At 43.8% G+C, this 26,362-nt stretch overlaps 1 protein-coding gene across 3 annotated transcripts in view; it reads left to right on the top strand.

The window, feature by feature from the left end:
• Window positions 1-26,362, top strand: part of LOC115102024 (poly(rC)-binding protein 4-like) — a 61,768-nt gene that overhangs the window by 20,649 nt on the left and 14,757 nt on the right. For 2 of the 3 annotated variants that reach the window (XM_029621519.2, XM_029621518.2), the window contains exons 3-11: window positions 710-733; window positions 10,549-10,581; window positions 12,813-12,929; window positions 15,923-16,054; window positions 17,997-18,125; window positions 19,458-19,532; window positions 20,462-20,533; window positions 25,762-25,818; window positions 25,977-26,106. In XM_029621519.2, coding sequence (XP_029477379.1) covers window positions 710-733; window positions 10,549-10,581; window positions 12,813-12,929; window positions 15,923-16,054; window positions 17,997-18,125; window positions 19,458-19,532; window positions 20,462-20,533; window positions 25,762-25,818; window positions 25,977-26,106 — 769 coding nt within the window. The remainder of the gene's footprint in view (window positions 1-709; window positions 734-10,548; window positions 10,582-12,812; window positions 12,930-15,922; window positions 16,055-17,996; window positions 18,126-19,457; window positions 19,533-20,461; window positions 20,534-25,761; window positions 25,819-25,976; window positions 26,107-26,362) is intronic. The other variant, XM_029621520.2, reaches the window with a different exon arrangement.

Raw genomic sequence — 26,362 nt, forward strand, 5'->3', positions numbered from 1 at the left:
AGTCTATTCTTATCCAGGCTGTATCACATCTGGCCGTGATTGGGAGATCCATAGGGCGGCGCACAATTGGCCCAGCGTCGTCCAGGTTTGGCCTGGGTAGGTCTTCATTGTAAATAAGAATTTGTTCTTAACTGACTTGACTAGTTAAATAAAGGTAACATTTAAAAAGAAAATGTTTTACAATAAAAGTAAATGAATTATTTACCATCCATTTCTATTGGGCACCAAATCATCTGAAACCCAACCTAATAAAATGGCAAATGCATCCAACAAGTTTGTAGAGTCACAAGCTTGGTGTAAAAATGGCATGCTAGGAATATGGGACCCAATACTAAACCTTGTACTACTTTAATACACATAAGTGAATTTGTCCCAATACTTTTGGTCCCCTAAAATAGGGGAACTATATACAATAATGGCTGTAATATATAAACGGTTCACCAGATATGGATGAAAATACCCTCAAATTAAACCTGACAGTCTGCACTTTTACCTCATAGTCATTGTATCATTTCAAATCCAAAGAGTCAAAAGAACAAAAAAATGTGTCACTGTCCCAGTACTTTTGGAGCTCACTGTATGTCGATTTAGCACAAAAAAAGACGCTGTTGGTGATAGGAGTCTCTGGAAAGCAGAGGTAGATATTTCTCTGAATCTTGTATTTCTTTAATTCAAGAATCTATATTTTTTTATCCCCTGGTATTTTTAGGAAGTTGGCAGCATCATAGGCAAGGTAAGAAGGCTTATCTTTTTCTTCTATCATATAAATGTTATTTAAAACTCATATCTGAAGAGATACAGTATTCAGAGGGGCTTTCTGATCCAAGACATGCTGTTATCACAAGGGATGCCTATTTTCAGATCAATTAAGACATTTTCTAGAATTAGATTAATATTGTACTAACACAAGTGATGGGAATTATCCTCTATTAAAAATAGACACTTCACACCATGCCATTTTGTAAGTGTTCATAAACCAATCTATGTGGAATGATTTTTCTATGTCTTTACATTCTACTGTAAAAGCACAACAGACATAAGGCACACAATTTTCTGACTGTAAATGTAATTGCCTTAAACCAACCCACTTCAGACCTCTCTATCCTCTAATGTAATACAGTAATCCATCAAACAGAAACATTAGTGCATTGACTGCAAACCTCCGGTTGAAACGGAGCTCCGAAAGGCATATTACTGTCAGCCCGTTTAGTGTCTGCTATAGGGCGGGGTGTAGTCCGATCTTTACCAGTTTAATGTCTACTAGGAGGAGTGTAGGCTGCTCTTTACCAGTTTACTGTCTACTAGGAGGAGTGTAGGCTGCTCTTTACCAGTTTAGTGTCTACTAGGAGGAGTGTAGGCTGCTCTTTACCAGTTTAGTGTCTACTAGGAGGAGTGTAGGCTGCTCTTTACCAGTTTAGTGTCTACTAGGAGGAGTGTAGGCCGATCTTTACCAGTTTAGTGTCTACTAGGAGGGGTGTAGGCTACTCTTTACCAGTTTAGTGTCTACTAGGAGGGGTGTAGGCTAATCTTTACCAGTTTAGTGTCTACTAGGAGGGGTGTAGGCCGCTCTTTACCAGGTTAGTGTCTACTAGAAGGAGTGTAGGCCGATCTTTATCAATTTAGTGTCTACTAGGAGGAGTGTAGGCTGCTCTTTACCAGTTTAATGTCTACTAGGAGGGGTGTAGGCCGCTCTTTACCAGTTTAGTGTCTACTAGGAGGAGTGTAGACTGCTCTTTACCAGTTTAGTGTCTACTAGGAGGAGTGTAGGCCGATCTTTACCAGTTTAGTGTCTACTAGGAGGAGTGTAGGCTGCTCTTTACCAGTTTAGTGTCTACTAGGAGGAGTGTAGGCTATTCTTTACCAGTTTAGTGTCTACTAGGAGGGGTGTAGGCCGCTCTTTACCAGTTTAGTGTCTACTAGGAGGAGTGTAGGCTGCTCTTTACCAGTTTAGTGTCTACTAGGAGGAGTGTAGGCTGCTCTTTACCAGGTTAGTGTCTACTAGGAGGAGTGTTGGCCGCTCTTTACCAGTTTAGTGTCTACTAGGAGGGGTGTAGGCCGCTCTTTACCAGTTTAGTGTCTACTAGGAGGAGTGTAGGCTGCTCTTTACCAGTTTAGTGTCTACTGGGAGGAGTGTAGGCTGCTCTTTACCAGTTTAGTGTCTACTAGGAGGAGAGTAGGCTACTCTTTATCAATTTAGTGTCTACTAGGAGGAGTGTAGGCCGATCTTTACCAGTTTAGTGTCTACTAGGAGGAGTGTAGGCCACTCTTTACCTGGTTACTGTCTACTAGGAGGGGTGTAGGCCGCTCTTTACCAGTTTAGTGTCTACTAGGAGGAGTGTAGGCGGCTCTTTATCAGTTTAGTGTCTACTAGGAGGAGTGTAGGCCGCTCTTTACCAGGTTAGTGTCTACTAGGAGGGGTGTAGGCCGCTCTTTACCAGTTTAGTGTCTACTAGGAGGAGTGTAGGCCGCTCTTTACCAGGTTAGTGTCTACTAGGAGGAGTGTAGGCTGCTCTTTACCAGGTTAGTGTCTACTAGGAGGAGTGTAGGCTGCTCTTTACCAGTTTAATGTCTACTAGGAGGAGTGTAGGCTGCTCTTTACCAGTTTAGTGTCTACTTGGAGGAGTGTAGGCTACTCTTTACCAGGTTAGTGTCTACTAGGAGGAGTGTAGGCTGCTCTTTACCAGTTTAGTGTCTACTAGGAGGAGTGTAGGCTGCTCTTTACCAGTTTAGTGTCTACTTGGAGGAATGTAGGCTACTCTTTACCAGGTTAGTGTCTACTGGGAGGAGTGTAGGCTACTCTTTACCAGTTTAGTGTCTACTAGTTGGAGTGTAGGCTGATCTTTACCAGTTTAGTGTCTACTTGGAGGAGTGTAGGCTACTCTTTACCAGGTTAGTGTCTACTAGGAGGAGTGTAGGCCGCTCTTTACCAGTTTAGTGTCTACTAGGAGGAGTGTAGGCTGCTCTTTACCAGTTTAGTGTCTACTTGGAGGAGTGTAGGCTACTCTTTACCAGGTTAGTGTCTACTAGGAGGAGTGTAGGCCGCTCTTTACCAGTTTAGTGTCTACTAGGAGGAGTGTAGGCTGCTCTTTACCAGTTTAGTGTCTACTAGGAGGAGTGTAGGCTGCTCTTTACCAGTTTAGTGTCTACTAGAAGGAGTGTAGGCTGCTCTTTACCAGTTTAGTGTCTACTGGGAGGAGTGTAGGCTACTCTTTACCAGTTTAGTGTCTACTAGGAGGAGTGTAGGCTGCTCTTTACCAGTTTAGTGTCTACTAGGAGGAGTGTAGGCTACTCTTTACCAGTTTAGTGTCTACTAGGAGGAGTGTAGGCTGCTCTTTACCAGTTTAGTGTCTACTGGGAGGAGTGTAGGCTACTCTTTACCAGTTTAGTGTCTACTAGGAGGAGTGTAGGCTGCTCTTTACCAGTTTAGTGTCTACTAGGAGGAGTGTAGGCTGCTCTTTACCAGGTTAGTGTCTACTTGGAGGAGTGTAGGCTGCTCTTTACCAGTTTAGTGTCTATTTGGAGGAATGTAGGCCGCTCTTTACCAGTTTAGTGTCTACTGGGAGGAGTGTAGGCTACTCTTTACCAGTTTAGTGTCTACTGGGAGGAGTGTAGGCAGTTTAGTGTCTACTGGGAGGAGTTACCTTTACCAGTTTAGTGTCTACTGGGAGGAGTGTAGGCTGCTCTTTACCAGTTTAGTGTCTACTGGGAGGAGTGTAGGCTACTCTTTACCAGTTTAGTGTCTACTGGGAGGAGTGTAGGCTACTCTTTACCAGTTTAGTGTCTACTGGGAGGAGTGTAGGCTACTCTTTACCAGTTTAGTGTCTACTGGGAGGAGTGTAGGCTACTCTTTACCAGGTTAGTGTCTACTAGGAGGAGTGTAGGCTACTCTTTACCAGTTTAGTGTCTACTGGGAGGAGTGTAGGCTACTCTTTACCAGGTTAGTGTCTACTAGGAGGAGTGTAGGCTACTCTTTACCAGTTTAGTGTCTACTAGGAGGAGTGTAGGCTACTCTTTACCAGGTTAGTGTCTACTAGGAGGAGTGTAGGCTGCTCTTTACCAGTTTAGTGTCTACTTGGAGGAATGTAGGCCGCTCTTTACCAGTTTAGTGTCTACTGGGAGGAGTGTAGGCTACTCTTTACCAGTTTAGTGTCTACTGGGAGGAGTGTAGGCAACTCTTTACCAGTTTAGTGTCTACTAGGAGGAGTGTAGGCTGCTCTTTACCAGTTTAATGTCTACTGGGAGGAGTGTAGGCTGCTCTTTACCAGTTTAGTGTCTACTAGTTGGAGTGTAGGCTGCTCTTTACCAGTTTAGTGTCTACTAGGAGGAGTGTAGGCTGCTCTTTACCAGTTTACTGTCTACTAGGAGGAGTGTAGGCTGCTCTTTACCAGTTTAGTGTCTACTTGGAGGAGTGTAGGCTACTCTTTACCAGTTTAGTGTCTACTAGGAGGAGTGTAGGCTGCTCTTTACCAGTTTAGTGTCTACTAGGAGGAGTGTAGGCCGCTCTTTACCAGTTTAGTGTCTACTAGGAGGAGTGTAGGCTGCTCTTTACCAGTTTAGTGTCTACTAGGAGGAGTGTAGGCTACTCTTTACCAGTTTAGTGTCTCCTAGTTGGAGTGTAAGCTGCTTTATGCCAGTTTAGTGTCTACTGGGAGGAGTGTAGGCTACTCTTTACCAGTTTAGTGTCTACTAGGAGGAGTGTAGGCTACTCTTTACCAGTTTAGTGTCTACTGGGAGGAGTGTAGGCTACTCTTTACCAGTTTAGTGTCTACTGGGAGGAGTGTAGGCTGCTCTTTACCAGTTTAGTGTCTACTGGGAGGAGTGTAGGCTACTCTTTACCAGTTTAGTGTCTACTAGGAGGAGTGTAGGCTGCTCTTTACCAGTTTAGTGTCTACTAGGAGGAGAGTAGGCTACTCTTTACCAGTTTAGTGTCTACTAGTTGGAGTGTAGGCTGCTCTTTACCAGTTTAGTGTCTACTAGGAGGAATCAAATCAAATCAAATCCAATTTTATTTGTCACATACACATGGTTAGCAGATGTTAGTGCGAGTGTAGTGAAATGCTTGTGCTTCTAGTTCCGACAATGCAGTAATAACCAACAAATAATCTAGCTAACAATTCCAAAACTACTACCTTATAGACACAAGTGTAAGGGGATAAAGAATATGTACATAAAGATATATGAATGAATGATGGTACAGAGCGGCATAGGCAAGATACAGTAGATGGTATTGAGTGCAGTATATACATATGAGATGAGCATGTAAAAAAAGTGGCATAGTTAAAGTGGCTAGTGATACATGTATTACATAAGGATGCAGTAGATGATATAGAGTACAGTATATACGTATACATATGAGATGAATAATGTAGGGTATGTAAACATTATATTAGGTAGCATTGTTTAAAGTGGCTAGTGATATATTTGACATCATTTCCCATCAATTCCCATTATTAAAGTGTCTGGAGTTGTTGGCAGCAGCCACTCAATGTTAGTGGTGGCTGTTTAACAGTCTGATGGCCTTGAGATAGAAGCTGTTTTTCAGTCTCTCGGTCCCAGCTTTGATGCACCTGTACTGACCTCGCCTTCTGGATGATAGCGGGGTGAACAGGCAGTGGCTCGGGTGGTTGTTGTCCTTGATGATCTTTATGGCCTTCCTGTGACATCGGGTGGTGTAGGTGTCCTGGAGGGCAGGTAGTTTTCCCCCGGTGATGCGTTGTGCAGACCTCACTACCCTCTGGAGAGCCTTACGGTTGTGGGCGGAGCAGTTGCCGTACCAGGCGGTGATACAGCCCGACAGGATGCTCTCGATTGTGCATCTGTAGAAGTTTGTGAGTGCTTTTGGTGACAAGCCAAATTTCTTCAGCCTCCTGAGGTTGAAGAGGCGCTGCTGCGCCTTCTTCACGATGTTGTCTGTGTGGGTGGACCAATTCAGTTTGTCTGTGATGTGTACGCCGAGGAACTTAAAACTTACTACCCTCTCCACTACTGTTCCATCGATGTGGATAGGGGGGTGTTCCCTCTGCTGTTTCCTGAAGTTCACAATCATCTCCTTAGTTTTGTTGACGTTGAGTGTGAGGTTATTTTCCTGACACCACACTCCGAGGGCCCTCACCTCCTCCCTGTAGGCTGTCTCATCGTTGTTGGTAATCAAGCCTACCACTGTTGTGTCGTCCGCAAACTTGATGATTGAGTTGGAGGCGTGCGTGGCCACGCAGTCGTGGGTGAACAGGGAGTACAGGAGAGGGCTCAGAACGCACCCTTGTGGGGCCCCAGTGTTGAGGATCAGCGGGGTGGAGATGTTGTTGCCTACCCTCACCACCTGGGGGCGGCCCGTCAGGAAGTCCAGTACCCAGTTGCACAGGGCGGGGTCGAGACCCAGGGTCTCGAGCTTGATGACGAGCTTGGAGGACACTATGGTGTTAAATGCCGAGCTGTAGTCGATGAACAGCATTCTCACATAGGTATTCCTCTTGTCCAGATGGGTTAGGGCAGTGTGCAGTGTGGTTGAGATTGCATCGTCTGTGGACCTATTTGGGTGGTAAGCAAATTGGAGTGGGTCTAGGGTGTCAGGTAAGGGTGGAGGTGATATGGTCCTTGACTAGTCTCTCAAAGCACTTCATGATGACGGAAGTGAGTGCTACGGGGCGGTAGTCATTTAGCTCAGTTACCTTAGTTTTCTTGGGAACAGGAACAATGGTGGCCCTCTTGAAGCATGTGGGAACAACAGACTGGGATAGGGATTGATTGAATATGTCCGTAAACACACCAGCCAGCTGGTCTGCGCATGCTCTGAGGGCGCGGCTGGGGATGCCGTCTGGGCCTGCAGCCTTGCGAGGGTTAACACGTTTAAATGTTTTCCTCACGTCGGCTGCAGTGAAGGAGAGTCCGCATGTTTTAGTTGCGGGCCGTGTCAGTGGCACTGTATTGTCCTCAAAGCGGGCAAAAAAGTTATTTAGTCTGCCTGGGAGCAAGACATCCTGGTCCGTGACGGTGCTGGTTTTCTTTTTGTAATCCGTGATTGACTGTAGACCCTGCCACATACCTCTTGTGTGTGAGCCGTTGAATTGAGATTCTACTTTGTCTCTATACTGACGCTTAGCTTGTTTGATTGCCTTGCGGAGGGAATAGTTACACTGTTTGTATTCGGTCATGTTTCCAGTCACCTTGCCCTGATTAAAAGCAGTGGTTCGTGCTTTCAGTTTCATGCGAATGCTGCCATCAATCCATGGTTTCTGGTTTGGGAATGTTTTAATCGTTGCTATGGGAACGACATCTTCAACGCACGTTCTAATGAACTCGCTCACCGAATCAGCATATTCGTCAATGTTGTTGTCTGACGCAATACGGAACATATCCCAGTCCACGTGATGGAAGCAGTCTTGGAGTGTGGAATCAGATTGGTCGGACCAGCGTTGAACAGACCTCAGCGCGGGAGCTTCTTGTTTTAGTTTCTGTCTGTAGGCAGGGATCAACAAAATGGAGTCGTGGTCAGCTTTTCCGAAAGGAGGGCGGGGCAGGGCCTTATATGCGTCGCGGAAGTTGGAATAGCAATGATCCAAGGTTTTTCCAGCCCTGGTTGCGCAATCGATATGCTGATAACATTTAGGGAGTCTTGTTTTCAGATTAGCCTTGTTAAAATCCCCAGCTACAATGAATGCAGCCTCCGGATATATGGATTCCAGTTTGCAAAGAGTCAAATAAAGTTTGTTCAGAGCCATCGATGTGTATGCTTGGGGGGGAATATATACGGCTGTGATTATAATCGAAGAGAATTCCCTTGGTAGATAATGCGGTCGACATTTGATTGTGAGGAATTCTAAATCAGGTGAACAGAAGGACTTGAGTTCCTGTATGTTGTTGTGGCCACACCACGTCACGTTAACCATAAAGCAGACGCCCCCGCCCCTCTTCTTACCAGAAAGATGTTTGTTTCTGTCGGCGCGATGCGTGGAGAAACTAGCTGGCTGCACCGTCTCCGATAGCGTCTCTCCAGTGAGCCATGTTTCCGTGAAGCAAAGAACGTTACAGTCTCTGATGTCCCTCTGGAATGCTACCCTTGCTCGGATTTCATCAACCTTGTTGTCAAGAGACTGGACATTGGCGAGGAGAATGCTAGGGTGTGGTGCACGATGTGCCCGTCTCCGGAGTCTGACCAGAAGACCGCTTCGTTTTCCCCTTTTTCGAAGTCGTTTTTTGGGGTCGCCGGCTGGGATCCATTCCGTTGTCCTGGGTGAAAGGCAGAACACAGGATCCGCTTCACGAAAGTCATATTCTTGGTCGTACTGATGGTGAGTTGACGCTGCTCTTATGTTCAGTAGTTCTTCTCGACTGTATGTAATGAAACCTAAGATGACCTGGGGTACCAATGTAAGAAATAACACGTAAAAAAACAAAAAAATGCATAGTTTCCTAGGAACGCGAAGCGAGGCGGCCATCTGTCGGCGCCGGAAGTAGGCTGCTCTTTACCAGTTTAGTGTCTACTAGGAGGAGTGTAGGCTGCTCTTTATCTGTTTAGTGTCTACTAGGAGGAGTGTAGGCTGCTCTTTATCAGTTTAGTGTCTACTAGGAGGAGTGTAGGCTGCTCTTTACCAGTTTAGTGTCTACTAGGAGGAGTGTAGGCTGCTCTTTACCAGTTTAGTGTCTACTAGGAGGAGTGTAGGCTGCTCTTTATCAGTTTAGTGTCTACTAGGAGGAGTGTAGGCTATTCTTTACCAGTTTAGTGTCTACTAGGAGGAGTGTAGGCTGCTCTTTATCAGTTTAGTGTCTACTAGGAGGAGTGTAGGCTGCTCTTTACCAGTTTAGTGTCTACTAGGAGGAGTGTAGGCTGCTCTTTATCAGTTTAGTGTCTACTTGGAGGAGTGTAGGTTGCTCTTTACCAGTTTAGTGTCTACTAGGAGGGGTGTAGGCTGCTCTTTACCAGTTTAGTGTCTACTAGGAGGAGTGTAGGCTGCTCTTTACCAGTTTAGTGTCTACTAGGAGGAGTGTAGGCTGCTCTTTACCAGTTTAGTGTCTACTAGGAGGAGTGTAGGCTGCTCTTTACCAGTTTAGTGTCTACTAGTTGGAGTGTAGGCTGCTCTTTACCAGTTTAGTGTCTACTAGGAGGAGTGTAGGCTGCTCTTTACCAGTTTAGTGTCTACTAGGAGGAGTGTAGGCTGCTCTTTACCAGTTTAGTGTCTACTAGGAGGAGTGTAGGCTATTCTTTACCAGTTTAGTGTCTACTAGGAGGAGTGTAGGCTGCTCTTTACCAGTTTAGTGTCTACTAGTTGGAGTGTAGGCTGCTCTTTACCAGTTTAGTGTCTCCTAGTTGGAGTGTAGGCTGCTCTCTATCAGTTGTGTGTACTAGGAGGGGTGTAGGCTGCTCTTTTCCAGTTTAGTGTCTTCTAGTTGGAGTGTAGGCTGCTCTCCATCAGTTGTGTGTACTAGGAGGGTTGTAGGCTACTCTTTTCCAGTTTAGTGTTTCTAGGGCGGGTTTAGGTTGCTCTTTACCCCCTCGCTGGCTCTCACTTGCCCTGTAATAGAACAGGTAGAGAGAAAGAGTGAGAGAGTGAGAGAGTGAGAGAGAGAGAGAGAGAGAGAGAGAGAGAGAGAGAGAGAGAGAGAGAGAGAGAGAGAGTAGGGGGATGGGGAAACCAACACAGAGGATATGAAATATTCAGAGAAACAGGGGATAAGAAAGAGGGGAGAGAGAACAGACAGAGACTGACGAAGAAGAAAAGGAGATACATAGAGATGGAGATGGGTCGAGAAATGCTCTGTTTTGCACATACCGTGCTGAAACAGACCTGTAACCAGGCTCTCCATCCAAAGCACTTGTGTTAATTGCTACCTTCCCCCTCTCTCATTCCTCAACTCTATCTCTGCTGGCCTCCAGAACCACAACCTCTAAAATTTCCCAAACTACACACTAGCATACTATTTAGAATTAAATAACAGTGTTGCTAAGTACACAAAATAGTATGGTTGTGTTTTTATTAGAACACATCTGGTTGTCAATGTCATAGGCATAGGTGGTAGAATCACTTGGAGAAGGGAGGAGAGAATGATGGGCTGAGGCCAATATACAAGTCACAGATGGGGAGGCAATATAAAGCTGACAGAGGATGTATGACAGAGGTGTGACTAAATGCTACTCCTGAGCCTGGGTGACGTGCCTGGCAGGCTGGCTGGCTGCAGGCCACACAGAAAAGATCTCACACAAGGACAGGACAGGCATTAAGAGTTGATACTAGAAGAGTAGAGGGCTATAGATGTGAACATAAAGGAAGAGATTGAAGTGAAAATGAATAGATATTATTAACATTTCAGATGTGGATGGGATGAGAATACTGTTTGTCAGCATGGTGCTATCCATCTTAGATTGGTAGAGGATTCTAGCTCCGATTACTTTTCAATGGAGGGGAAATGTAGTCAATGTGAAGAAAAGTATCTGTTTAATAGGGATTTGAAGTACAGATGGATTTCAATATGCAAGTTGAGGACACCACTTTAACAAATCACACACACACACACACCTTACTTCAAAGTTGTCCTTCGTCTTCTCTTTCCCAGAAAGGAGAGACGGTGAAAAGAATACGAGAAGAGGTATGTTACCAGCTTCTTATCACCACTGTTCATTATCTGTGTACTCCACATTACCATAATACATGCAAAGTAGAGCCTGTCATTGGTTGATGAAATACATGTATATCAACTAGCTCCAAAGCTATCAGAATCACATCTTGTTTCTGTCTCAATATGCATTCAATATGCAATCTTTATTTTCCAGTTATTGTGTAGACCAGAAGTATACCATCACGAAAAGGTTATAGTTTAAGGCAAAACATAATCAAACCGGAGACAGTGTCTAATATTGGTTGTGTTGCATTAATATTAAACTCAAACCCTCTGGATGTTTGGGAAGAGTGACTGGTATAGCATACAGAACAGCCACATAGTCTGACCTGCCTATTTGCCACTGGTGGCTTCATCTCTCCCTTTTTTGCACTCTCTCTCTCTATCTGTATGAAGCACTCTCTCTCTCTATCTGTATGAAGCTCTCTCTTTTCTCTCTGTCTTACCCTCTCCCCCCTTTTCTCTGTCTCTGCCTGTCAAGCTTTCTCAGCCACCCTCTCTCCCCATTTCTCAGTATGTCTCCTCCCTCTCTTTCTCTCTTTTATGTATCTTCTGTTTCTCCCTCATAAACATCAAAGCTGCAGTTGATCCGATGGCGCTTGATTAACTCCTTGTTTAAAAAGTAATTTGATTGCCATTGTGTTGGTTCTCGTCCCTCTGACTCCTGGTGTAAAACTATTATGTTGTACTTTATGAAGCAGAATGTGAAACAGAGAGGCAGTTAGACTGGGTGATCATGTAGCCCTGTAGGTCCACTAGATGAGTCAGCCAGTAAACAAGTCATCCATGCTAGTCAGCCCTCCACCCAGTCAGCCAGTAAACCAGTCATCCATGCTAGTTAGCCCTCCATCCATCCATCCATCCATCCATCCATCCACCCAGTCAGTCAGTCAGTCAGACAAATAGACATGCCTTTAGTTAGATCCCCAATATGAGGCTCTTTGGCTTCCTCCCCAGGCCCTGTCTGTCCTCACAGTGCCAGAATGACTCCATAAGATGACTGTAATCAACATTGTTAAAGTACCACCATACCTCTAATACTCATATGTCCAGCCTCTGATCCCCAGACCCCAGGGCTCTGGAGAAAAATTAAGGGACAGTTGATGGAGAAATCAGAGTACCAGCCTTTAGTTACAGCAAGGTCAACTTTATAGGGGTGATCCAGCTCCCGTATAAATGGTTAGTTATCTGTGGAGCAGGGTGTATTAAGCCTAGGCGCTAGCGGGACAACTTCCGGTGAAACTGGAGAGTGCGCAATTCAATAAATAATAATACAAATTATGGATATTTAACATTTAGGTATATATAAGTGTCTTATATCGATTGAAAGTTTAAATTCTTGTTAATCTAACTGCACAGTCTGATTTACAGTAGCTATTACAGTGAAATCATGCCATGCGATTGTTTGAGGACGGCGCCCCACATCAAAATATTTTTCCACCTGCACAGGTTTCATAAATTCACAAATAGCCCTAATAACCCTAAACTTGGTTTCAACAAGTCAAAATACGTCTATATTTACTCGTCAGATACCCTAAAATGTAATCAAATGTAATCAAACTATAATATTCCTTATGTCTTCATAGCGCACGCAAACACGAATTTCCAAGACTGTGACCCTGTACTAAAAGTGATATTTCTATTTGTTTTTGAAGTTACAAGCCTGAAACCTTGAACATAGACTGCTGACAGCCTGTGGAAGCCATAGGAATTGCATCCTGGGAGCTAATTTTCCGTATGCCCTTATGCTTGCCATTTTAAGAGCATGGTCTCTCTCAAAAAAAAAGAATTCCGGATGGTTTTTCTTTGGATTTTCTCCTACCATATCTATTGTGTTATATTCTCCTACATTATTTTAACTTTCTTCAAACGTGTTTTCTTTCCAATGGTACCAATTATATGCATATCCTGGCTTCAGGGCCTGAGCAGCAGGCAGTTTACTTTGGACACGTCATTCAGGTGGAAATTGAGAAAAAAGAGGCCTAGCTCTAAGAAGTTTTTAACTGGTCTGGAGTTTGGCCTCCGTCTATTTAACCATACCCCTTCTTATCCATACTAACCTCATTGTGTCCTCCTCACCTCTCTGCCCTCTTACCTGTGCACCTTATTTGCGCCATCCACCACATGCTATAACCATGCTCTCCTCATCTAATAGAACGTAAATAAAGCTAGACCCTGGTTCTTGGTCTATCCCCCTACAGAGCAGTGCACGGGTGAACATCTCAGAGGGCTCCTGTCCAGAGAGGATCATCACCATCACTGGTTCTACAGACTGTGTCTTCAAGGCCTTCACCATGATCACATACAAACTGGAAGAGGTAAGACAACACAATCAGCGTTTCCCTTAGAGATTTCCTTAGGCAGGGCACAGCTGCACAAATTATTTGATGTATAATGTCCTGGTTTCCAATTCAATTATATGTTTTTATTTATACAGTTCATCCTGTAAATGAATCATTGAAAATCATTTCTTCCCAGGTTGGCATCTACTGCAGATGAATTTGACGTTGGATAGGAGTTAGACCGTTGCTGCTCTTGGTGCATGAGCCTTTTCCATTCTCATTTAGAATATTGCAGTGTGAAGTGTAGCTAGCACATTGATGAATACATTTATCACCCGGCCTTTTATGCAGCAGCATAGTGATTTATTAAGTTGAGCTTGGCATTGGAACAGCACTGACAAGAGGAGAGTAACAGTCGAGTGGCTCCATGCCGTTTATGGAAAGCATATTGTTTTGAGGGAGAACATGCGTCAGTGCTCCAGGCCTTTTGATGAAAGAGCAAATGACAATATGTTAACGTGCTAATTAATTAAACAGATGAGGTTTGTGTTTAATCCCTTAATGAGCTACAGATAATGGCAGACCTGCGGAACATTTAGCTATTTATCCATCAGCAAACTAATTAACATGATAGATTCAGGGACATTTTGGCTTGCCTAGCTTTGGAACAGTCGCTCCCCGCGTAGTCGAGTCGACGGAGCCTTGTTTCATTGCAGTCAGTAAACACACGCTGGCTGGGAGGGTGCCTTGCAGCATTCATTAAAGATCTTAAGCTCTCACCTATTCCCAACCCTACATTCAGCCGAAACTACCGAGTTGTCATGGCAACCTGTTGGCTGACCTACAGCACACGGCATGCCTCTCACCATGCCTGAGTGGTATGTGTCTGACATCTTTAATTAAAGGATAGAAAGAAAAATACATTTTTTTTGGCCAATGGGTATTGTAAAGAATTTATATTATTGTCTCTCTTCTGCTACTCCCTACTGTTATTAAATGAGAAGTTCGCCCAAAATCCAGAGACTCCCAAGGGATTTTATACATTGAAACTAGTTCAGCGAATTTTGCCCTTCCCCCTCTCGCTCCGTGTAGTGCTGTACTGAAACAACTGCAAAAAACGGCTCATGTGACTGGTGATGTTGCTGGATGCAGGCCTCGCTCTGCTCCGTTGCCAGTGAATTCTTGATTCAGAAAGAACACCATCCCAACCTCAGAAGCACAGGGGTGGCAGCATCATCTTGTGGGGGTGCTTTGCTGCAGGAGGGACTGGTGCACTTCACAAAATAGAGGACATCATGAAGAAGGAAAATTATGTGGATATATTGAAGCAACATCTCAAGACATCAGTCAGGAAGTTAAAGCTTGGTCGCAAATGGGCCTTCCAAATTAACAATGACCCCAAGCATACTTCCAAAGTTGTGGCAAAATGGCCTAAGGACAACAAAGTCAAGGTATTGGAGAGGCCATCAAAAAGCCCTGACCTCAATCCTGTAGAAAATTTGTGGGCAGAACTGAATAAGCGTGTGCGAGCAAGGAGGCCTACAAACCTGACTCAGGTACACCAGCTCTTTTTTATTTTACCTTAATTTAACTAGGCAAGTCAGTTAAGAACAAATTCTTATTTTCAATGATGGCCTAGGAACAGTGGGGTAACTGCCTGTTCAGGGGCAGAACAACAGGTTAGAGCTCTAACCACTAGGTTACCCTGCCGCCGCTCTGTCAGGAGGAATGGGCCAACATTCACCCAACTTATTGTGGGAAGCTTGTGGAAGGCTACCGAGACATTTGACCCAAGTTAAACAATTTAAAGGCAATGCTACCAAATACTAATTGAGTGTATGTAAACTTCTGACCCACTGGGAATGTGATGGTAATGTGATGAAAGAAATAAAAGCTTAAATAATTCCTTCTCTCTACTATTATTCTGACATTTCACATTCTTAAAATAAAGTGGTGATCCTAACTGAGACATAAGACAGGGAATTTTTACTAGGATTAAATGTCAGGAATTGTGAAAAACTGAGTTTAAATGTATTTGGCTAAGGTGTACGTAGACTTCCGACTTCAACTGTACATGTTGTACTTGACTTGTTTCTCCCAGGAAAGGAGATTTTATTTGGAGCAGTTTAGTCATTCTCCATTGATGTCTCATCATCTTAACCACAGCAAACACGGGGGATTATGCCCAGCGCCTCTTTGTGTGACTGCAGATTCTTGTAACCCCCGGACGTATTTACGCCAATTTTCTTTTGAGAGTTGTTCACCGAGTTTGGTGAGTGAGCAAGGATCGTGCCATTCACAGTTGTTAAGATATGATGCATATTTTTAGATCAAATCTGGTAGATGACGCCCAGAGCCCTGCGATCCCACTGACGAGCTACGTGCTCCTCATATAATGAGACAACTCCACGTCAGCCATGTTGCCTAGATCTTTCCACCTCACTTAATATAGACACTGAGAGAAAACCAAGGATCATAGCTGCATTAGATACATGGGTTTTCTATTTAAAAAGTAGGCCTACAAGAATTGTTGGAGAAATACATGTTTTTTTTGCTCAAATCACCTGGAGGGCACCTCTGTAAAGTACGTGAAATTATTATTGCACACCGTATAGTTAACGCATTCTGTTTGAAATAGATGTGGTGTGCATTGCATTCTGCCAGGGCATACGGAGAGAGAGGGGGAGAGACTTGTATTCAGGCTGAGTTATTGGGATGTTCGCTGATGGACAGAGATAGCGAGGGCCATTTACATTTCAAAGGCTTAGGGAGCCTGACTGTTCATTAATTACCAGCTCAATCTCCACCCACACCGGAGTGAAGGAGAGGCTACCTGGTTTATTACCTGGTCAAATGAAGGAACATTTTAAACAACCTGATTGAGGCCAAGGCTTTACCTTCTTTTCAAAAGAAGCCGGGGTTTTTAGGTATTATGCCATCAATGACTTATCATCCATCTTTCTCTCTCTCTCTCTCTTCCTCTGTCCCTGTCTCTATCTTTTCCCCCTCCTTTTCAACCCTCTCTCCAGGACCTCACTACACTGGTGGCCAACGGCACCATCAGCAGCAAACCCCCAGTGACCCTACGACTAGTCATCCCAGCCAGCCAGTGTGGCTCCCTTATTGGCAAGGGAGGGGCCAAGATCAGGGAGATCAGAGAGGTGAGAGACTTCAGAATATCTACCTGCATTCAGTTACCACAAGTTAACCATGGTCTCTATTCAATCCATATCAAGGAAGTTCAACGTTACAGCATGATTGAAATGTAAAGGCAATGTTCCCACGTTAGCAGAGACTGCATTCACGGTATACACTGCATATGTCAGCTCAATCGGAAATTACATTTCTATCACATAATCTGTAATGTTTCAGCAATACAGATTGAATAGAGCCCTAAAGCAAAAACAAACTGGCACCCAGGCTAGCTAAATTGAGGATCCCCGTCATACCTCCCTATCACCTCTGTCCACAGCTTCGTATCTGGATGAGCTGACACTTGTTTAAAGAAAGATAAAGGGATGATGATTGAGTTGGTGGAAAATATCAAAAACATGGTTGACTTGAGGCAAGAAACAAGTCCCTTTAGAGTTAAAAAAAGTCAGCCATTTTACGTGACTGTAGCCAGAGTGGGGAGATCGTTATAGTCCCTTCCCTGATCAGCGCTCCAGGCGACTATATGCCAGTCTGTTTCATGTCTGGTTTGTGTTTATCTCAGGGGCACTAAGCCACTATCGGGAACCATACACGATATCCTGTGGTCAGGATGCGTTATGTATTCTGTTTGTTCAAATAGAGATGCAGTTGCACTGTGCCTTGACTCTACTGCAAGCTGATTTTACTTGCAGAGCACTGCTATTTGTATGCAGGTCTTTACATCCATCGATCCATGACCACCCAAGGTTTAGTGCTAAGCTTATCACAAAGTCACTAAGCTTACTCTGTGAAATGAGGGGGAAAACCCCTTTTTTCATCTCTGGGTCATTCCTCAAAATGTCCCCTTTGATATTTTAAGTAGAAATGATGCACCGATGTTGGATTTAAAAGCCTGTTATATTAAATGAAGTGCCCTTTAATATAGACCACATGGAACATTCAATAAATATGATTATTATTATGAATACATTTATTATGATAAATACATCTCTGTGCACTCTCTGAAGATTTTAATCCACTTAACTCCAACATTTATCCTGGTTTTCACCATCATTGTAAAGCCCTAGTTATTTTGTTGCTTTTAGAAAGTCATTTCTGAAGATTGCTTTTTATTTCATGTGATTAGTGATTCATTTTAAGGTTAAAAAAATGTTCACCTGTCCCACATTGTAAGGTCTGTTACATGAACTGAACTCTCGTTTTAATATGTTGTAACTATTCCTTTTTAAATATATTTTTCTAAAGAAACATTGGACAGTTACTAGTCAAATCATAGTGTAAAAGCAGGTGAGCTGGTTCTACTCTCTTTGGACATTTTCTGGTGTTTTGTGGTGGAAAACTGAGTGGGTTAAACATAACTCGTCAACCCTGTTACTCACAGATAGACAGGCTAGACATTTTTTAAGAAATCAATCAATTGTGAAGCTTGAATTCAATTGCCCCTCCCTGTTGCACACAACAAGCTTCCATTCCCTTGTCACAAGAGGATTTATGGCTGATTTAAGATGAAACCTTGTTACGGTCAACCCTGTTCATTTATTCGTCAAAAAATAAATGTGCTTCTTGAGACGGGAAAAAATGTTTTTTATGAAATTGAACATGTGCTCGTCATGACAGAGTGTAAAAATTTGGTGAAATAAATGTTGTTGTTTTTTTACTAAGTTACACTACCCAAACGGGACTCATTTTGTGGAGCGACCCTTCTATTTTTTGGGGTATTTTATTATGATCCCCATTAGCTGTTGCAAAAGCAGCAGCTACTCTTTCCTGGGGTCCAACACAAAACATGAAACATAATACAGAATGACATAATACAGAACATCAATAGAAAAGAATAGCATACATTTTTTTTAAAGGTCAACAAACCATAGAGATTGTCAGTGTGATTATTAGAATGCCAAATATTTCTGAATCAGTGTAATCCTTTCCTGAAACCCCTATCATTGGCAGAGCACCGGAGCACAGATACAGGTGGCAGGGGATTTGCTGCCAAACTCTACTGAGCGAGGGGTGACGATATCGGGGAGTCAGGACTCTGTAATCCAGTGTGTCAAGCTCATCTGCACTGTAATCCTGGAGGTGGGGCGCCGTTTCGCTCCTTCTCCCTTTCCTATCCCCCTCACACACACACATCCATAACCATGGGTGGAATTCAATCAAACCTACACTACACTGTTACTGGAGTAACAATAACAGTGTTTCTGCATTTTCGTGGCACAAGAGCAATGTTATATATTTCCAGCTTGGGTGTTATCCATAGTGTTGATTTGATTGAATTACTGCCATACCAAGAATATAGATGAGAGGTAATAATAGCCACTAACAGATCCACTAATCTGAGCCTTAGGGAAATGTGGAGCATCCGTCCTGAAGAGCCAGCTAAAGTGAACTTCTCCTCGGCTCAGATCACATTAGTCAGCATCCTCTGGTCTTTGCTCGCGGACCCTATTAGACTCTGAGAAACCTTATTATGGAGCAGCCTGATGAGGCAGTCACAGAGGAAAGCACCCTGGCTCAAGTTTTCCATTGTTGGAAAAGAACATCAAGCTCTTAACCCAAAAACAAACTGACCTGCAGCAAAGTGTGTTCACCTTTAAACAACTGTTCTCTTGAGAAACAGGAGTGGGGGGAAAGGGAAAAAAACTACCCAGAGCATTATTTCCTTCCAATGCGTACGTGCCGTGTACAATTCTTTTTTGCATGGACCTGCCTAACAGCTAGTATGATCCAGTTTTCCAGGGCTTTCGTCAAAAGGCATGCAACTTTCATTAGGATTCTCTTCCAGCAGGGTCTTGCTTTTGGCTTCAGGATGTAAATTATGCAAAGTTATACAAAGAATATGCTCCCGCAGAAAAGATGCTCCACATTTCCAGAAGACCATGCATGCATCCTTATGATAAATTATACAACTTCCTGTGTGTTGTTTTACCCATTTTTTGTTTCCTTTTGTAATTTGTGAGTTTATGAGTTCTCTCTGAATGGGAGTAGGTTTTTGTCAGTTAAGTGTGTGTGTGTGTGTGTGTGTGTGTGTGTGTGTGTGTGTGTGTGTGTGTAAGGCAAACCTAACCCATTAAACAAACCCAATAACAATCCAATCAACCCTAAAGAGCTGCTGTTTCAATGGTTGAACTGTTCAATTAATGACTAATGTCACCATGAGAAAAACAAGGTGACAAATGTCATGTAAATGTCATTAGTAGTTTAATACACCATTCATTGTCATCCTGCTTCAACGCCATTTGCTCCATTTCTTTCCCTCCCATACAGCATAAGTGACACAACATTAGCTACATTTAAAAGATCAAATCCATCACACACATTTTTTACTTGCATTTGTCACATTTATTTTAGTGTTTAAAGGTGTTTAGATACGTCACCTCACCAGACCTTGTCCTCTGTTTGACTCCCCAGTCTCCCCCGAAAGGTGCTACTATTCCTTACCGGCCCAGCCTCTCCCCAGGAGCACTTCTCATCTCTGGCAACCAGGTGAGAACGCCACAAACACATCCCTGTATAGACGTATCGTGTGAAATATAGTCCAGTGTACTTATTGAGGGACTTTAGAGCACCATTCTATGTAAGATGTCTAGTTATGGTTCATGGTTCCTGACCCAGTGTGAATACAAGAGGTTATTTGCTACTTGGGGGTTGTATGTATTTGTGTGAGTGTAGGAGGATGAGATTGGGGGTGGGGGAGATGTCAGGACCGCCATGGTTTAAAACATTTTAGCCACTGTCTATAGACCTTTAGCGTTGGGCTGGACCGCGGTGGAACCTGGTTGCTATGCCTGCCTGTCCTGGGGATCCAAATCCTGTTACAGTATATGAGCTGTCTGAGCCTCTGATATGGTATTGAGTTGAGAGAGTGCTCATAATAAGATATCTTAAATCCAGTCAATACACTCCAGAAGGAAGAAAAATGTTCTATATTTTACTTTACATTTCAGAGGAACAGAAGAGGTTTTCAGTTGAACATTTCAGTTGGAAAATGAATGTAGTCGGTGGAATTTACCAATATATCTGTATGGTTTTATGATGTTGAAAATGCTCTGGGATGACACTTTAAAAGGCTCGTACTCCTTGATTTATTACATGAATTTAGCTTCCATGTTTTTACTATTAGTATATCTGCTTTGCTTATCCTAAGTACTCTGTGTTTATAGCAGAGGAGGCTGCTGGGAGGACCTATAAGAGGACAGATTAATTGTAATGGCATTAATGGAACGGAGTCAAACACATCAAACAGATGGGAACCACATGTTTTACTCCATTCCGTTTATTCCAGCCATTACCATGAGCCCATCCTCCTATAGCGCAATCCACTAGCCTCCTCTGCTTTACAGTATGTAACGAATGAGCTTCCTTCAAAAGCCAAATGAATATATGTTCTCCCTGTGTCCTGTGTGTATGTTCAGGTGTTTGAGGCATCAGACTTTACCCCCCACCCTCTGTACTCAGTCTCCCAGGGGGGGCTTGACCTGCAGCAGGTGAGTGTTAGATGAACTGAGGTTACACTAACATCTCAAACTATGAATACAAAAGTGGTCCAAAGTGGAACCTTGAGCTATAATAACATTGAACAAAATAACCATTTGATTAAAATGGATTAAACAAACTACTGTACATTTGATGTGGGAAGTACATGAAGCAGTTGACAGGCTACATGGTGTTCTAGAATAATCTTCACAGCTCAGTGTATGAGGTTGGTATAGGGTTTGGAAAGTGAATCTGGGATGTCAAAAAGTGGGTAGCACATCATTGGCCTGATATTCTAAAACAACAGCTGAGCCTAATCTGCAGCCATTGTTCCAACATAGCATCACAAACATGATAACTGCTGTGACTAAATACCACAAAGCATTCCATTACCCCTCTACCAACCATTTCATATTACCCCCTTATCTTTTCATATCATTCTAACTGTCACAAAGAGGCTATAGGGACCTAGAGTTTATAACTCTATAAACTATGCTAGTCAGTGCTGGTTGGATGCTGGTCAGAGCTGGTCTGACCAGCATGGTCTAGTTGGTGAAGGTGGTCTGACCAGCATGGTCTAGTTGGTGAAGGTGGTCTGACCAGCATGGTCTAGTTGGTCAAGCTGGTCTGACCAGAATAGTCTAGCTGGTTTTGCTGGTGACCAGCCTTCGCTGTGTTTTGGACACTGATGACCAGCCTTCGCTGTGTTTTGGACACTGGATTTTACAGTCAACAAAAATATAAACGCAACATGTAAAGTGTTCCATGAGCTGAAAAAAGAAAAATCCCTGTAATTTTCCACACTCACAAAACTCATATTTCTCTCAAATGTTAAGCACAAATTTGTCTAAATGTATCCTTTGCCAAGATAATCCATCCACCTGACAGGTGTGGCATATCAAGAAGCTGATTAAACAGCATGATCCGTACACAGGTGCACCTTGTGCTGTGAAAATAAAAGGCCACAATAAAATGTGTAATTTTGTCACACAACACAATGCCACAGATGTCTCATCATTATCATATTTCCCAGCATGCTCTATTGCAGTTGCTTTTCTTCGAATTGTCTGTACATTGATTTGTTATGTAATCTTATGCTACACAAAGGTAAATAACATACATTGTTCTAAACCAATCCAATCTGTTAGTTGGACTTATTCAAACCATAACTGAAATGGTTGTTCCAGTTTAGATGGTTTTATTTATTTAAATTTAAAAAATTCCCTGGCAGACATGATGATTTTTTTTTGTGAGGGGATAAAAGTTACAATTGTTGGATATCCCCAGTCTGGCTCAATTCCATAGGAATTAAACATCACTTTGCAAGCCAGCATGATGTGACTTGGTTTTTCATAAGCTGGTCACCAGTGTCCAAAACAATGCAATGGCTGGTCACCAGCAAAAACACAGCGAAGGATGGTCACCAGCAAAACACAGCGAAGGATGGTCACCAGCAAAAACACAGCGAAGGATGGTCACCAGCAAAAACACAGTGAAGGACGGTCACCAGCAAAACACAGCGAAGGATGGTCACCAGCAAAAACACAGCGAAGGATGGTCACCAGCAAAACACAGCGAAGGACGGTCACCAGCAAAAACACAGCGAAGGACGGTCACCAGCAAAAACACAGCGAAGGACGGTCACCAGCAAAACACAGCGAAGGACGGTCACCAGCAAAACACAGCGAAGGACGGTCACCAGCAAAACACAGCCAAGGATGGTCACCAGCAAAACACAGCGAAGGACGGTCACCAGCAAAAACACAGCGAAGGATGGTCACCAGCAAAAACACAGCGAAGACGGTCACCAGCAAAAACACAGCGAAGGACGGTCACCAGCAAAACACAGCGAAGGACGGTCACCAGCAAAACACAGCGAAGGACGGTCACCAGCAAAACACAGCCAAGGATGGTCACCAGCAAAACACAGCGAAGGACGGTCACCAGCAAAAACACAGCGAAGGATGGTCACCAGCAAAACACAGCGAAGGATGGTCACCAGCAAAAACACAGCGAAGGATGGTCACCAGCAAAACACAGCGAAGGATGGTCACCAGCAAAAACACAGCGAAGACTGGTCACCAGCAAAACACAGCGAAGGATGGTCACCAGCAAAAACACAGCGAAGGATGGTCACCAGCAAAAACACAGCGAAGGATGGTCACCAGCAAAAACACAGCGAAGGATGGTCACCAGCAAAACACAGCGAAGGACAGTCACCAGCAAAACACAGCGAAGGATGGTCACCAGCAAAACACAGCGAAGGACGGTCACCAGCAAAAACACAGCGACGGATGGTCACCAGCAAAACACAGCGAAGGATGGTCACCAGCAAAACACAGCGAAGGATGGTCACCAGCAAAACACAGCGAAGGATGGTCACCAGCAAAACACAGCGAAGGATGGTCACCAGCAAAACACAGCGAAGGATGGTCACCAGCAAAAACACAGCGAAGGATGGTCACCAGCAAAACACAGCGAAGGATGGTCACCAGCAAAACACAGCGAAGGACGGTCACCAGCAAAAACACAGCGAAGGATGCTCACCAGCAAAACCACAGCGAAGGATGGTCACCAGCAAAACACAGCGAAGGACGGTCACCAGCAAAAACACAGCAAAACACAGCGAAGGATGGTCACCAGCAAAACCACAGCATAGACTGGTCATCAATAAAAACACAGCGAAGCGTGGTCACCAGCAAAACCACAGCAAAGCACTGCGAAGACTGGTCATCATAAAAACACATTGCAGGCACCACAAAACCACAGCATAGACTGGTCACCAGCAAAACCAGCACCTACACTGGACCACCAGGGTCCTGACTGGCCCTGTACAGTACACACATGGATACTGTATGTATAGTAACACATCTCTTCTTGATGTTCTCGGGGAGGTGAAACAGCCTGTGGTGATTCACACCGTAGCTAGCTATTGTAATCATTTATTTCAGAATGGCTCTGGGAGCCTCCCCGCGGTTCTTCTGACACATAACTGAACAAACCAATTGTAAAAAATAAACATTTCCAGTGGTTAGATCTGGTCTCTTTTGTCAATTCTGATTATTGATTCTGCTGTGTCTCTCCTAGTGATCAAAATATGACAGTATTAGCCATGGTCTGACCATGTTTCCTGTTCTTCCAGTTTATTGTGTGGTTTTGGTGCATAGTAGGGGCGCATATACAACGTCTCCTCCAGATTATGGCCATGGAGTGGTAATACAAGTCAGACTGCTGCCGGTGGTCAGAATTTAGTTTAGCTAAGTGCTGTCTGGCCTGACCATGGGGATACATGGACACCACCCTGACTAATGAGAGAGTAGGAGGATAGAACTGAGGGCTGGGAGGAGTGGATAGAGAGGAAGGGAAGAGAGAGGAAGGGAAGAGAGAGGAGGGGAAGAGAGAGAGGAGGGGAAGAACGAGGAGATGGAGAAGAGAGAGAGGAGGGGAAGAGAGAGAGGAGGGGAAGTCATGGAAGGGGGGTGAGAGAGAGAGGACAGGGAGAAGAAAGGAGAGAGAGTGCAGGAGAGTTGAGGTAACAGAGAGTGGAGATACTACAGAGGGCACGTTACAGAGTATGGAGGTTGGTTAAATGGCAACCCCCTGATGATGTCCAACTTATATGTGCTACCTGTGCTGTGCTTATTACATTCATGCATTTTATTGAATTCATAATGAAGTTCATAAAAAGTATGACCAACTGTGGTCCTTTGTGGCTCAGTTGGTAGAGCATGGTGCTTGTAATGCCAGTGTAGTGGGATCAATTCCTGGGACCACCCATATGTAAAATGTATGCACACATGACTGTAAGTTGCTTTTGATAAAAGTGTCTGCTAAATGGCAGTTATTATAAGACCTTCATAAGGCATTCTGTGTTTCTATTCAAAATATTCTAAATCTTAGAAGTATATTGCCCCCAAACACTACATGGCCAGAAGTATGTAGATGCTCGTCGAACATCTCATTCCAAAATCATAGGCATTAAAATGTAGTTGGTCCCCCCTTTGCTGCTATAACATCCCCCATCTTTCTGGGAAGGCTTTCCACTAGACATTGGAACATTGCTGCGGGGACTTGCTTCCATTCAGCCACAAGTGCATTAGTAAGGTTGGGTGATTAGGCCTGGCTTGCAGTCGGCATTCCAATTCCTCCCAAAGGTGTTCGATGGGTTTGAGGTCAGGGCTCTGTGTAGGCCATTCAAGTTCTTCCACACTGATCTCGACAAACCATTTCTGTATGGACCTTGCTTTGTGCACAGAGGCATTGTCATGCTGAAACAGGAAAGGGCCTTCCCAAAACTTTTGCCACAAAGTGAGGAAGCACAGAATCATCTAGAATGTCCTTGTATGCTATATCATTAAGATTTCCCTTCACTGGAACTAAGGGGCCCAAACCATGAAAAACAGTCCCAGATCATTATTCTCCCTCCACCAAACCATACACAGTTTGCACTATGGATTCCAACAGGTAGGGTTCTCCTGGCATTCGCCAAACCCAGATTCGTCAGTCAGACTGCCAGATGGTGATGCGTGATTCATCACTCCAGAGAACGTGTTTCCACTGCTCCAGAGTCCAATGGCGGCAAGTTTTACACCACTCCAGCCGATGCTTGGCATTGCGCATGGTGATCTTAGGCTTGTGTGCAGCTGCTCTGCCATGAAAACCCCATATATGAAGCTCCCGACAAACAGTTATTGTGCTGACGTTGCTTCCAGAGGAAGTTTGGAACTTGGTAGTGAGTGTTTCAACCGAGGACAGACCATTTTTACATGCTACGTGCTTCAGCACTCGGCGGTCCCGTTCTGTAAGATTGTGTGGCCTACCACTTCACGGCTGAGCCGTTGTTGCTCCTAGATGTTTCCACTTCACAATAACCGTACTTAGAGTTGACTGGGGCAACTCTAGCAGGGCAGAAATTTGTTGGAAAGGTGGTATCCTATGATGGTGCCACGTTGAAGGTCACTGAGATTTTCCTTAAGGCCATTCTACTGCCAATGTTTGTCTATGGAAATTGCATGGCTGTGTGCTCAATTTTATACACCTGTCAGCAACGGGTATGGCTGAAATAGCCAAATCCACTCATTTGAAGGGGTGTCCACATTTTTATATATGTAGTGTACTTAGCGATTGTTGATACAGCAAACTGTATAAATATGATATATCAGTGATGCACTTATATACACTGTCTGCTAAGTGGTTATTGGCATAACACTGTTTTATTACTGTCATTTGCCTAATGTAGAGTGATCTCTTCCAGGCCTACTCTGTACAAAACCAATATGGAATTCCTCATACAGAGGTAAGTGGGGTTATATATACTGTAGTTACCATTAGCAGTATACATATACTTTCATTTATTTATTATACTGCAAAGTATCCAAACTGCTATTGAACTGTTACGAGTAACCTTACAATCCCACTGTCATTTGATATGTTATTTCTCCCTTTGTGTCCTAGTTGGCCAAGCTACATCAGCTATCCATGCAGCAGAACATGCAGCAGAACATGCAGCAGAACATGCAGCAGAACATGCAGCAGAACATGCAGCAGAGTACCATGTGCCAGCAGGCCACAACCATTCTATCCGGTATGAGTTTACTGTCCTTTATTTAGCCCACATGTCAGTCAAATACATTTAACTATATGGATATTCACAAGGATAACAGGTTCAAGTTGTTGTAGGTGTGAGTAGCAATAGTTAAAGCTGTAGGAGACTTAGGCATCGGACAGTATACATCCAGACCAGAACTAATGCCCTCTCTTGAATGCTGATCTTACTGAAAGCCAACCTGTTACACTAACTACAGAAGAGCTAGATTTTGGCTTGATATTTACAGTAATCA

Source organism: Oncorhynchus nerka, linkage group LG20 (genome assembly GCF_034236695.1).
Source record: "Oncorhynchus nerka isolate Pitt River linkage group LG20, Oner_Uvic_2.0, whole genome shotgun sequence".
In the NCBI taxonomy this organism is placed as follows: domain Eukaryota; kingdom Metazoa; phylum Chordata; class Actinopteri; order Salmoniformes; family Salmonidae; genus Oncorhynchus; species Oncorhynchus nerka.